This window comes from Tenrec ecaudatus, chromosome 2 (genome assembly GCF_050624435.1).
Source record: "Tenrec ecaudatus isolate mTenEca1 chromosome 2, mTenEca1.hap1, whole genome shotgun sequence".
Classification (NCBI taxonomy): Eukaryota; Metazoa; Chordata; class Mammalia; order Afrosoricida; family Tenrecidae; genus Tenrec; species Tenrec ecaudatus.
The window spans coordinates 12,950,433-12,964,253 of NC_134531.1; the positions used below are offsets into that span (position 1 = coordinate 12,950,433).

The 13,821-nt window shown below is 53.6% G+C and overlaps 1 protein-coding gene across 5 annotated transcripts in view; it reads left to right on the top strand.

Moving 5' to 3' along the window:
* TRIO (trio Rho guanine nucleotide exchange factor) overlaps nucleotides 1-13,821 on the top strand; it is a 309,165-nt gene that overhangs the window by 236,036 nt on the left and 59,308 nt on the right. The window contains exon 35 of one of the 5 annotated variants that reach the window (XM_075540871.1): nucleotides 2,370-2,511. The exons of the other annotated variants lie outside the window; for them this stretch is intronic. Coding sequence (XP_075396986.1) covers nucleotides 2,370-2,413 — 44 coding nt within the window. The 3' untranslated portion in view covers nucleotides 2,414-2,511. Of the gene's footprint in view, nucleotides 1-2,369; nucleotides 2,512-13,821 lie in introns of those variants that run through there. 5 annotated transcript variants of the gene reach the window in all.

Sequence of the window (13,821 nt, forward strand, 5' to 3'; positions counted from 1 at the left end):
CATGGCTGAGGGGAGGGCCCAGCAAGGCCACAGAAAGCAGGACAGGGGAGGGCTGTTGTCATTGTTAGGTGTTGGCTGGCAAGTCCCGTCTCCCAGCAGCCCCGCGGACCGCCTAAGGAAACAGCCCCGGTCCTGCGCCATCCTCACCGTGGCCCTTAGGCTGGAGCCCTGTGTCGCAGTCTCCGGAGGGCAGCAGGACACGAAACTGTCTGTCTCACCGTTGTCTGCTGCCAGCACCCAGGTCCCCCTCAACGGTGACCCCTTGTTCGACAGAGAAAACTCTGCCGGCTGGCGCCTTCCCCATGATTGTTACCGGGAAGGTTGTTGTGGACGCTAGCGTTTCCAAGCCTTCTCATCCAGAAGAGGGGACCGCCTGGCCTTTCCTCCTCGCCCCTCCTCTTCTAGACTGTCTACAGCCACTGTGCTTTTCACAAGCTGAAGGTGTGCAGCACACTTGCATCGAGCAGGCCCGTCGGCACCCCTTTCCCAAACGCCCGTGTTCCCTCCACCCCACCTCTGTCACGCTTCTGTCATTCTCTCCATGTCTCACGTGTGATGGTAGTGTGATTGCACCCTTACTGGTCTGCCAGTCAAGCCCACTGCCAGCAAGGTGCTTCTGCAGGGCAGCAGCATCCGGCCGCCCCTTCCTCCCGCAGGGCAGCTGGTGGGTCCCAATCCCCAACCCCGCGCCTCCCGACAGGGCTGGCCGGGGAATCTCTCTAGTGGATTTCTGTGTGTGTCCACACAGCTCCCCTCTCTCTCCCAACACGTTCTCGTGACTCTTCATTTCGACCTTTGCCGCGGTCTGTTCCTCAGTGCCGTGTCCAAGGCCTCTTGTGGCCAGCACAGCCCGTGGGCTGACATTCTTGGTCCCCAGTCAGGACCTGATCTCTGGTTCTAGCCCTGCCTCTGGCAACTCTGTAGCCCCTGGGCACCCTTGTAACGTTTATGTGTTGGGCTGCTAATTGCAAAGTCAGCAGTTCGAAACCACTTTCTACTCGTGGAAATGGCCTTTCTACTCCCATAAAGAATCACGGTCTCAGAAACCCACAGGGGAGTTCTACTGTCCTTCAGGGTGCTATGAGTCGGAATCAACTCAATGGTAGTGAATTAGGGTGTTTTGGTTTGGGTGGGGGGGGTATTTTTAGCCTGAGGTGGATGGAGGCGGTGACCCCTGAGGTCTGGCCAGCTCAGGTGTCGTGGGGTTCCTTTCTTGCAAGGTTGTTCTGATGAAAGGCTCCTTCACAGTGTCCCTACGCCCCCACCCCTGCCAATCCACAGCCGAGGTGGTGGGGGTCTTCGTGTTGGTGTTCTATTTCAAGAAAGTACCCTCTTAAAGAAATTCGCCTTAACTTCTCTAAAGCTCGTTCCTAACTACCAAATCGACTGTTGGGTTGTTTTTTCCCCCTTTGTCTCTCACACGGATGGTGTACAGCTCAGGACTTCTTTTGACGGAGTTAAAGGCATGATTGATTTGCCGTGAATTATTCATGAAGAAAATGAGGGAACACAAATCCTGAGAAATGGGGTCTTGCCTGTCAGTAACTTAAGCCTGTAGCCCCCCGGGATTTGCCTCATCATCCCTCATCCACCAGCAACCCCCACCCCCCCACCAGACATCTGACTGCAAACAGGGCCCGAGGTAACCCTCCGACCTCTTCAGCTTAGGACAGCACCGGTCTGGCTTTTGTCATTAAGGCAGACACCAGAATCGTCCATGACAGATGCAGGGATCCAGCCAATGGCCAGGCCTGCTTCAGAGCGGCATGGTAGGTCTTCCCAGAGCCACAGTGAGGTCCGTGCTTCCAGCCCGTTCCCTAACCCCAGCACCCCCACCCTCCATCCGCCCACCGCTTCCTGCAGAACACATGAGGGGAGGCGGAGACACGTGTGGGCTGGTTTTGAGTTAGCCTGGAGAACAGCTTCTCTTTGCTCTGGAAAGCCGCCCCTGTGGGTCTCTGTGGGAGAGAGCCCGGAGCCAGGCTGCGGCAGGTTCCGTGGGACCGCCCGGGCCTGTGCTGGAGGAGCATTGGTTCTCCAAGGCCTATAATTACGGGCCACCATGGTGGGCCGTTACCCTGGTGAATGCTTCTCGGCTGAGGTAGCCTCGTGCTCCAGCTGTACATGGAAGTGTTTATTAAAGCAGGAGAAAACCCATGGGCAGGTATTTACAACCTCCACAGGGGATGATCACCAAATTACACAGATGGCAAAGCCAGAAACAGCCGGCAAGCGATGGCCTTCCCACACTCTCCTGAAGCGACCAGGACTCAGTGTTTGGGGGAAGGAAGCCAGGCCTCGGGGAAGAGCTGGCCCTGCCCACAGCTCACCTGGAGGCCACGACTGACCCATGTGTCCACCCCTTGTAGGTCTCTCTGGCTCCATCCTCCACCCGCTTCCCTCTGACCTCTGACCACATCAGACGTTGCTACTTACCCGACAGACAGGGGGGCCCCATCAGGAAGGATCTCACCTGCAGCGTGCCATGTGGTCCGTGAGAGTGCTGAATGCGAACGGGCGCTGGCACAGGAGGAAGCAGCCGTGTGGTGCCCTGGAGGGCGTGCGTGGGCACTCGTTCCCCGATACTGGAGCTCATTCGCCGCCTCTCTGAGAGCTGGCGGAAGAGTGGACGGACGCCCACTCAAAGTGGGTCTGGGCCCTCGGCTCGCGGTGCCTTCCTCTGTGGATTAACGACCTCACGTGAATGAATCAGGAAGACCGCAGACACCGAGGCGTTCGAGTGGGGACCACAGCGGGACTGGCATAAGGACAAACCCATCTGTCCTGGAGGAGTCCATCCAGAGTCCCCTTAGACGTGAGGCCGCTGAGACCATGCCACGTGCTGTACACATGTATCGGGGGGACCCGTACCTGGGAGCGGATGTCATGCGTAGTGTAAAGTTAGGGTTGGGGAAAGGGGGGGGGAGGCCCTTAATGACACAGCGGCTGCAACATGGCCTCCACCAGCAATGACTGTGAGGGTGGCGCAGGACCTGGCAGTGCTTTGTTCTGTGGCACACGGCACCTGACTCTGACCAGAGGACTGGTCAGCTTTCCCATTCACAGGTCAAAGTTCCATAGGTTTGACCATGAAGTGTCTAGCGGTAGGTGGACTGAATTCTTGCTCATTCTAAAGCCAAGGGTTTTGAAAATGTGCGAGACATACCACTGGGGATGGGAATATCTGGGTATAATAGCCACAATCAAGCATCCAGCTGCTAGCTCAGCCCCACCCAGAGGCTTCTCTAAGACAGGCCTGGTGTGAGAGGCCATCCTTGCTTCTAGAGAGCATGCTGGCTGCACTTGCTCTGAGAGAGAGGTGTTTGGTATTTGGGCCATCCGTGGCATCTCCTTCAGCACCCCGATCCCATGCAGTCTTCCTGATCCGGTGTCCAACTGTCACATGCAGACGGAGCAGTGGAAAAGGTCATGGCTTGGGCCAGGCACACCTGTCCTCAGAGTGACATCCTAGCTCTTCGACTCTGGAAAGAGGTCTTGTGCAGCAGATTGACCCACTGCAGCAAGTCATCTGCGCTCTTGACTGCTGCTCTCTGAGTATTGCTTGTGGATCCAAGACAAGTCTTTGACAGTATCGGTCTTTTCTCAGAAACATATCCGTAATGTATCCATCAGCATGCCTCGGGACACGTGCTACTTTCTCTCTGGTCACTGCAAAGCATGTCACAGTGGGTGGGTGTCATGCAGCTGTGTTAAACTTCGCTGGGTCGTGATAGCTGAGCCTCACAGAGCCCATTGAATTCTCTCATGTTACTGTAGGGTGGTGTTGCTTCCCTAACCTACCTCGTGCCGTGGAGTCAGTAACAGCTCAGTGACCCTATTGTGGATTTCCGAGGCCATGAGTGTTTACTGGGATAGGAAGCCTCATCCTTTCCCGGGTAGCAGCTGATGGTTTTGAACTGCTCACCTTGTAGTCAGCAGACCAATGTCTATTACCCACTACGCCATCAGAACTTCCAGATCTCTGTTGCAGGGGAGGGGCTGGGCAGCCTGGGAACAGAGTAGCTCTTTAAAATCCATTAAATCACGAGAGCGTGTCTGCGTGGTGTGCCTGCCAGATGAGCTCTTAGAGGATCTTTCCCATAGAACTCTGTATGGGAACGTGCAGTGAAGGAATCCGTGTAAATATTATTTCCCCGGTCCCTGCCCGTTTATTATAGACTCGGTGAGAGAGGCGCACAACGTTGTGGCCGCCGGTGGTGGTGGCTTCCCAAGAACACAAGTCCCTTCAACCAGCATGTGTGTCTACAAAACAGCCTCCATCTGTCCGCACAGAGCTCTGTCTCCAGTCTGTGAGGCTCCCGTTCCGGGAGAGGTGCAGGCCGGCCTCCCCGACCTGGGCTTTGAAGGTTGCCGATAAGCTCTGCGCTTTATGAAGGATTAAAGCTCTTGCTGCTGAAGTTTCACAGCGAATTTGCAAAACTCCTACTTAAAACAAACCTCCCCAGTGTCGCTCCCTGCCCTGCCTGTGGGCGCTGTGGAAAGGCTTGGAGAGGCTAGAGGAAGGGGGTGCCTTGGGCGGTGCAGGGGGCCTCCCCTAGTGGCACGGTGGCTCAGTGCTCAGCTTCCAACTGAAGAGGCCGCCTGCTTCCGTGAAGGTCAGTTCTGTTCCGTGATGGCCAGTTCTGCTCCGTCCTGCGGAAGGGCCCGACTTGCAGGTAGTGACTTCTGGTCATCGATCGCGCCTCTGTTCCAGTGCGAAGGGACCCAGATGGTGTGGTGATTGAACACTGCACCGCTAATGGAAAGGTCAGCGGTCTGTGGGGCAGGGAATGTGCAGATGTGCTTTATACAATTGATGTATGTATATGTATGGATTGTGATAAGAGTTGTATGAGCCCCTAATAAAATGTTAAAAAAAAAAAAAAGAAAGAAAGGTCAGCTGTCTGAACCACCAGCAGCGTTTAGGGAGAAAAGGCCATCACCCAGGCAGCCAGCCCTGGGGGCCAGTTCTCTTCCGGAGACCCCTGCAGGGTCAATTCAAGTTGGAATCCACTCAGCGGGCCTGGGCTAGTTTTTGTTCTGGTTTAGAGACCAGGCGATCAGTCAGGGTCACTGAGCTCATTCGCGCCCCCTGCTCCCCCACGACCCTCCAGCGTTTCTGGGTGAGTGTCTTCCCAGACACTTGTGTCTGAATTGTGTGTGACTCTTAGGGCAGTAGCCTCCCACAGCCTGGCCACTCCACACACTCCCAGGGGTCACCGCTTTCCCAAAACGCTTCTTGTCCAGTGCAGGATGGGAACGCAGCGCGTCTGTTATGTGAAAGGCCTTTCAAACTTCGGGGACAGTGAGCAGACCGGCCCTGGGACTCCTCACTGTGTCTGTCTGTCAGGAAGCCCAGCCCTGTGTTTACAGTCACCTTCCCTGCCCTGGCCCTGCGAGGTGCCGGCGGTCAAAGCGCCCAGCAGGTCACAACCCCACCGGGGGTCACCTCAGAACACAGCGCTGACAGGCCAGCTTTGGAGGCCCTCTGGCCCAGTTCAAGGCTGACGCCTCCTTGGGGCAGAATCATCTTGATGGCAGCTGAGGACAGCAGGACCTGGGAGCTGCTTCAAAGAAGGAAGGGGGGCCTTGGGCATCCGTGGGTTTACTAGGCCATAATCTTTATGAGAGCAGATCCTTCGGTCGCTTTCTGCTCCGATCAGCCGGCTGGGTTCAAACGTCCCACCTTTCAGTCGACAGCCAAGCACTTGAGTGTCGCACCACCTGCTTGGTTTCCTACTGCCTCGGAAATCACGGGACTCCCCAGGGCGGGCCTGTTGGTGCGTGGGTTAAAGCGAGGGCAGTTGGGGTGCGGAAGGCTCGTGCCAGGTCCCTCTGCATTTCATCCCCAGGCAGCTGTAATTGCCATTTTGTGAGGAGGCATTGGACCAATATGATCATGACCAAGTCCGGCAAGCACTGGAAAAGGGGTTCTTAAGACCACCGGGCCCACTGCTGTCCCCACAAGTCAGGGAACCCCTGTCCATGGGGGAAGTGGACGCTCTGGAGACTGGAGAGAAGGGAAGAGCTGATTCTGGAAACCCAGCCCACGCCAGGGCCCTGTGGGGGCACATTCCTGAGAGAGCTGGCCCGCCAGCAGCCCCCCACCCCTCACCCCCACCCTCAGCAAAAGGATCTGCTTTCAACGCTGCCTTGAATTAGAGCATGAGAGTTCCAAATGCTTCCCGCTGCCCAGAGAAGTCCTCTAATGGGAAGCCTGGTCTCTCCCCTCTGCAAGCTGGCTCTGGCCTTGGCCGCCACAACCCTGCGAAGTGGGCCTGCTGACTGGGTAGACGGCAGAACCAGTCAGAAAAGGGAAAACATGCTTTTTCTTGATCAGTTTGTATTTAAAAAAAAAATTTTTTTTGCTTCACAACCTATGTTAAGAAAAGAAAGACAGACAGCCCCTGCTGTGCCCCTAGACTTTCCTAGAAATCGCAGCCATCTGCCAGGTCTTCTTGCTTTGCTGCCGGCCCCGCCCCGGTGGCAGTGTGACCCATGTGCAGAAGGTTGCAGAGCCAGAGCATGAGAAACTGGCTTTGGCCACTGGGGGCTGACCGACCAGGGTGCTGCCATTGTTGGTGCTTGGTGCTAGTCCCCGGCAGGTGACCCACAGCCCTGCCTTCAGGAGGGAGCACAGAGCCTGGGAGTGAACAGGAAAAGGCCCAGGGAAGCGCCTGAATGCTCCTTGTGAGAGAGAAAAACCCACACCATCCCTGGTGAAAGGCTAGTAGATAAAGCCATGAGAAAGGAAGCCATTGAATCACTGGCACCCAGCCTGGGGGCCGCTCCAGAGCTGAATGGCCCAGTCAAGGTGCTTTTGTGGGAAAGCAGAGGAAGTCATGGTGAATGGGGCCCTCAGAGCAGGCTGAGTCATTCCCATTCCTCCAGGCAGGAGGTATTATCTGCAGGGGAAAGAAACTGGAGAAAATTTCCTGGGAACAGGACTAGCTTTGTGTGGGAGGACCTGGGAGACCCGGCCTCAGTGGCCCAGCACAAGGCCCAGCTGTGCACCAGGATGCACTGTGGGCATAGCATGCAGAACCGAGGGCCGAGTGCAGTCCAGCCAAGAACCGTGCTGATGCCGTCCCCTGGCGGCTCACGGCCCAGGGGGGCCCCTCCAGCCTGTCAGCTGCTTTTAATACCTGGAGGATAAGGGACAGCACTAGAGGCCCAAAGCACCCACTCTGAACCCACTTCGGTCAATTGCAACTCACAGCGGCCCAGAAGGACAGAGTAGAACTACCTCCTAGGGTTTCCGAGGCAGTAACTCTTGCCCGGAGCAGACTGTGACTTTGAGCCCCCCACCTCCAAGTGAGTAGCCGGATGCTTAAGGATCCCTAACTTGAAAGCCGAGCCAAACTCAGCCGCCATCAAGTGGATTCAGCTCAGGGTGGAACTTCCTTGTGAGTTTCCCAGACAACCCTCCTCGTCTTCTCTCCTGCAGAGTGGCCAGTGGTTTCCAACTGCTGGCCTTGCAGTTAGCAGTCCACTGTGTGCCACTCCACCACCACCCCATGACGTGAAGGCAGAATGCTGGAACTGTGTCAGGGATCCCTAAGCGCATGAGCATCATCCTCAGTTTTGTCGAGGATTTGTAAGAGGATGCTTCTAAACAGTGTCCAAGATTGAATCTCAGTGTCTGATGGAGCCCTGCTGACCTCAAGGTCACAGCCACGGCAAGGAAGAAAGTTGAGGTTGCCTCCGTCACAATCCACAGCACTGGGAACCCGACAGGTCTCTGTGACTCAGAATGGACCCAACAGCAGTGGGTTTGCTTTTAAGGTTTGGGGACCTGGGCACCCTGCATGAACTGCGAATGATGAACGTTGGTTTCCTTCCCAAGAAGTACCGATGATCTTGATGGTAAGATCTCTGAGTTTTTGGCTCCTCTTAATCTGAGTTCCGGAAGAAAGGCAGAACTTCACCCTCCCATAAAAGAGTTACAGTCTAGGGACTGTCAGAGGGACACCCTGTTCTGTAAGGGTCACTATGAGTTTGAAATCGACTTGCTGGCACGGAGATGGAGTCGGGTTTCCTGAGCAGCTTTCCTTGAGTATGTGTCCAGTCCGAAGTCCTACTTGTATGCACATCCTCCTTACAGTCTTTGACGTGTGGGTGCGCTCTTTGGACACTCCGCTGCTTTCAGCAGTGCCCCCGCGTGGTGCCAGTGGTTACCACACTCCTCCGGCTCCCCTGTAGGTGCCTCAGAAGAAAGACCTGGTGGATCCACTCCTTTAACAACCCAACGTAGCACAGTTCTCTGACATGCACAGGGTCAACGTGAGCCACGCTCAGCTAGGTGGCAGCTGGTGCTTTCCTTTCAGCCGATCATCTGGCAAGCGCTTAATCAGGACACCAAGCTCCTCCTCGTCAGCAGGATGGGATATTTGAGCCCTCCTTCTGCTTCCCGGCCCCCAGCCCTAGAAACAACCATTTTTCACCCCCATGAAGTCCAGATTCCTGTGATTGGAGAAGGGAAGGGCATTAGAGACCAAGATCTGAGTGATAGGTGTGCACATTGTCATGCAACCCTCTCAGCAGACATGTCTAGACCAGCCCATGTGCCTGTGTTTACATGATGTGGATGTCTGTATAAACAAACAGGATTTCATATCACACTGAACTTCACATTTCCGATCCCACACCAGTGAGTTCATTCTGTCGTTAGAGACTTTGTCATTGATTCCACCTCACGATGTCCCCGTGTACAACCCAACACACACAACACTGCCCAGCCTGCGCCATCTTCACAATTGTTCGTATGCTTTAGCCCATTATGGCAGCCACTGTGCCAACCCTCCTAGGTGTGGGGACCTCCCCCTTTTCACTGACCCTCTGCTTTACCAAGCTTGATGTCCTCCAGAGACTGCTTTCTCCTGACAGCATCCAGGGTGTGCGAGACCAGGCCTGGCCCTCCCTGATTCCAAGGCGCCTTCTGCCTGCACTACTTCAACACAGTAGTCCTTGGTACAGTTAATATTCTCAGCCAATAACAGAATTCAAAGGCATCCATTCTTCTTCTGCTTTCCTGATTTATTTCAGCCCCTTCTTTTTCGTATCTGTGGCCGTCTTTCTCTGACAGTGAGACACAGAAGCCTCAGTATCCAAAACATGCTTATTTGCTCAATCCCAGTCTAAAAGTTCATTTCTTTCTCTGTGGACATTGAATATTCTCTTTACTGCAAACAACCTCACTTTTAAAATCTCAACTCTACCTCTCTCGCTCTGCCAAAACCCAAGCCCAGATGGGTACCAACCACCGCCTCAGGGTCTGCGCTGTTCCTGGACCCCATCTGTCCCGGATGTGGTCGTGCTTGAGGCCATTGTGGCAGCCACTGTGTCTAGTCCATCTCGCCAAGGGTCTTCCCCCTTTCCACGGCCCTTTCCCTTGGCCAAGCACGAGGTCCTTTCCAAAGACTGCTCTCCCCTGGCAACATGTACATGAGGCAACATCTTCCCAACCTCACTTCTAAGGAGCATTCAGGCTGTACTTCCGAGACAGATTTGTTCTGGACCGTGGCTTTTTTCTTTGAGCATTTTAGACTGTATATTCACCTATCATGGTACAATATTAATATACATATTACAATATCAACATTAGAACGTCAAAAATGGGATTTGCTGTGTCTTTTCCTTTCCCAAACTTTACTTTTTAACTTCTGTTTTATGTATCTCCTGCCCCAAACAACTTAAGCGGTTGCCTTTAAACTGACCCATTTAGTTAGTTTCCTTGCCCTGCCGCTTTCTTTGCGAACCTTAACACCGCTTATTTTAGGCGAAGCTCAAGACCACACACTTTTTTAAGGCCTGGTACTTAAATCCAGACAACTGCCATCATTTCCTGGCCTCCGTGTCTCTGTTAGAATATACTCCCACACAGCAGCTAGAACCACCTGTGCCCAAGGCTTTCCCTTTGGGTACCTTCACATACCCGTTCACTCAATGGCTTCCAGTTTCCTTTCTGGTCCAGTTATCCTGGAATTTCTTTCCAAGCCTTCTCCCACTGACAGAAGTCCTTATCCTTCTGCCCTGCCCTCCCACTCTCCTGGCCGGGCCCCAGCCACTATTCCCACCAACCTTTTGAAATCCCCCCAATCCATTCAAGTCTACCCCCAGTCCTGTCCTCTTGTCAGAACGGGTTCTTTCGCTGCACCACCAGACCCACCCACTGAGTGATTCCAGCTCACAGTGACCCTAACGAGCGGAGTAGAAATGCTCCAGAGTTCCCCAGACTTCACGTCGGCCTTGATGAGAGCGAAGCGCCTTATCCCTCTTCTCTGCAGGAGCGGACGATTCACACTGCCAACCCTCTGGTTAGCCGCCCACCCCGTAACCCACAGCACCATCATGGTAGAGCCAAACCAGGGAAATCTTTAAAGGGAATTTCTGTGACATGACCCCCAGCTGTTTGAACTTCCTCCCTTCTCTGCTCCATCGAATAGCCTCAGCATTACTGTTGGTTACATGCGGATCCATCTCCATTAGATTATCAACCCTTTGAGGTGGGTGTCACCTGGTACCTTTACAAGCAAAACCTCAGTCCCATTGCTATTGAGTTGACGCCACATCAAAACAGCCCCACAGGATGGAGTTGAACTGCCCCATACGGATATTCCCAAGGCTGTAATCTTTACGGAAGCACACTATTTCACCTCTCTCCCAAGGAGAGGCTGGTGGAATTGAACCTCTGACCTTTCAGTTCGCAACCAAGGTCTTCAGCATTGCTCCTCAAAAACAAAGCAAAATTCTGTTCCGCGGAGTTGATTCTAACTCCTATCAACCTGTCGGGCAGAGTGGACCTTGCTCACACCTCGGGTCTCCAAGGCTGTCCTCGGTGTGGAAAACACGGCTTTCTCACGCAGAGCAGCTGGGAGGATCCAACCCCCAGCCTTTTGTTTAGTGCCGGAGCACTTTGTCCCGTGGTGCATTTCGTTCACGTAGTCGACTTTGACTTAGTACACGAAGTGCCATATACCGCATGTTAAGGCTCTGTAATCTCACATGTTCCATGAATTGAAAGAAGGGGAGGGGTGTTGGGGGAATGTCACATGTGTGAGAGAAATATTTTCCCATTGTCCCTTGTTCCTGTTGAGCTACGGGTCTCTGACAGATGTCAACTTGAAATATGAAGAGATTTTCCCTAGGGGACGTTTTCCCATATGTCTGGATATCCTTCATGTTAAGCATGTTTCCCTTGCTCTTTAAGGGAAAACTAATAGTACATATACAATAATTAATTTCCCTGACAGCTCTTCTTTCCTTGATTAATGGGTTTTGTTGGCAGTCTGTGTTTTTGGAAAAGAGCACAGTAGAATCTTTAACGAGGGTTGTAATAACAAAACCATAGAATGTCACTGAGTTTAATTTCCTTTAGGACATAAGTTTTAGAGCTTTCTCGTTCGCTAACAGAAGAGCTTTTTATTGACTTGGTAATCATGTATTTCATTCTTTAACATAAGTACTCTCTTGATAGGTCCTGGCACAAAAATACTGTCTGGATCTCTCATGGGACATTCATTGGGTGTGTTGGGGGTGGGGGAGCCCACGGGGGTTTGGGCAGCCGTATGTTTTGCTTTAGTTTTCTCCAAGAAGAATAGGAGGTCATACAGGTCCATTCGTATAATGCCAAATTTCCCTGTTAGGGAGGTTCTTCAGCGCTAGAAACACACACACAGGCAAGCCCCGGGTTTGTGGTCATGTTTTGTTTTTGTCGGTTGCCTTAAGCCTCGAAAGAAAATAGCAGTCACACTGTTTTCATATTTTCCCCCTTAAAAGCATTTTTTTTTCAAACTCACTTTGCAACAGGTAGAGGTGGAGAGATTTAAAAAAATTTTTAAGTGAGGAAGTGAAAAAGATAGCATTCTTGGCCAAGCAGTAAAAAACACGCAAAATCTTTTATACTGTTAGTTCTAGACAGAGTGGAAACAAGAGGAGTTGCTCACCTAATGAGCCCAGGGCTTTAAGGTGGGCATGGGCTGTAACAGACATTGCCCCTCCCCACTGAGAACCACATGGGACCCCTGGCCACAGCTAGCAGGAAGTCTGCTGGTTTGCACCCACCGGCTCACTCCAGGGGAGGACAGGTCTGGCTGTCAGCATCCGTGAGAATACCCCAAAAACCACCTCACTGCCGTCTGTCGATGCCAACTCTCAGTGACCCTATAGGGCAGGGTAGAACTGCCCTGGTGAGTTTCCAAGCCTGGAACTCTTTACTGGAGTAGAAAGCCCAGTCTTTCTCCCTTGTGGTTTCAAACTTTTGGTTTTAGAGTTAACAGCCTGACAGGTAACCACCACCCACTAGAAAATCATGCCCACCCCCAAACCCCCCTGCCATCAAGGCGGTTCCAATCCATAGCCCACTCCTCCCGGCCCCGCCCACGCAGGATTTCTGAGGCTGTCAACCTTTACCGGAGCAGACAGCCTCATCTTTCTCCCCCAGGGCAGCTGGTGGATTTGAACCACAGACCTTGCTGTCAGCAGCCCAGTGCTAACTTGACACCTTTAGAAAACACTACAGCCCAGTGCTAACTTGACACCTTTAGAAAACCCTACAACCCTCTGTCACATGAGTCAGCTTTGACCTGGGAGCTCCGACCACCAGCAAGGGCCACATGACATCATAGTTTGTGCTCCAACACCTTTCCTTACTCCTCGGACAGTCCTGCAGGGCAGTTGGGAGTTGGAATTGACTCATTCGCAACAGGCTGATTCTGTTTTGTCTTTCTGTGACACATTGTAGGCAGCTGAACCTCAAAGGGGGAGGTAGGCCATGTAGGCAAGGCTGGGGAGGACCCCCACCCCCATCCCAGACCACACAGGCTGAGAAGTCGGGCTTGGTGATCTTTCAGCGTTGGCTGTTGTCCTGGGGGTGCACGGGATGGGGGCACACACACGAACCTCCAAAGTGATTCTCACTGGCAAAAGAAAGCCCCCAATTTCGAAAGAGGACAGAATGGGGTTTAAGATTGGCTCTGGAGAACCTGGCCGGACAGTTTCCTGTGAGAGGGAGGTGGCTTTAATCAGTGAGGAGTGGCATTGTAGCACGGTGATGTCACCAGCTTGCTGGTAGACCAAATCACATCTCTCTCTTCTCTTTTTCAAAAAAAAACAAAAAAAATCAAGTTCCGTCAGGGGCATTGTCTGTCATCCTTGTCAGGGAGGATCCTCCTCCAAACGTCCACTGAGCCTGAGAAGAGACAGTGCCCCAGTTCAGAAAGCCCTCCCCAGGGGAGGCAGGCAGTGGGGGGGCGGGGGGCGCCAGTCACTTCACGTTTGGCTGTGGGAGGAAATTGCAGCGTCTGCTGGAGGCGGGAGACGAAACATCTGGCTTACAGCTAGCCTGAAGAATTTCCTTGAGCACCACTTAGAGGAACTGTGGTAGAGCGTGGAGGCTCCCTGTGAGTGAGGCGGGGAGCTGACGCAGCCTGTGGGCTGCCTGTCCCTGCCTGTCCCTCGTGCATCCCAGCCTGTCTGACCGTCAGCCGGTCTGCGTCCAGCCTTGCTGAGTGGCCGCCCTGGGCTGTGTGCAGGGACACGCTGCCAGCCTCCATCGCTGCCTCTCACCATGCCCAACGGGATGAAGCCAGCCGACACGCTCGGTGCGCTGTCCCCAGGCACCTGCAAGTACTGGATCCTCGACTTAGGTACTGGGCGGGGTGCCGGTGGGGGCTGGGACCACTGGGGTGCACAAAGCTGTGAGCCCTATCGAGTGGGCTGAGGAGGGGTGTCTGGGGAGCCCAGAGTGTGACCTAAGCCCGAATCCCTCGTCCTGTGAGGGGTGTGAAGTGGGAACTACCCAGTGTGACTTCCTTTTGTCTT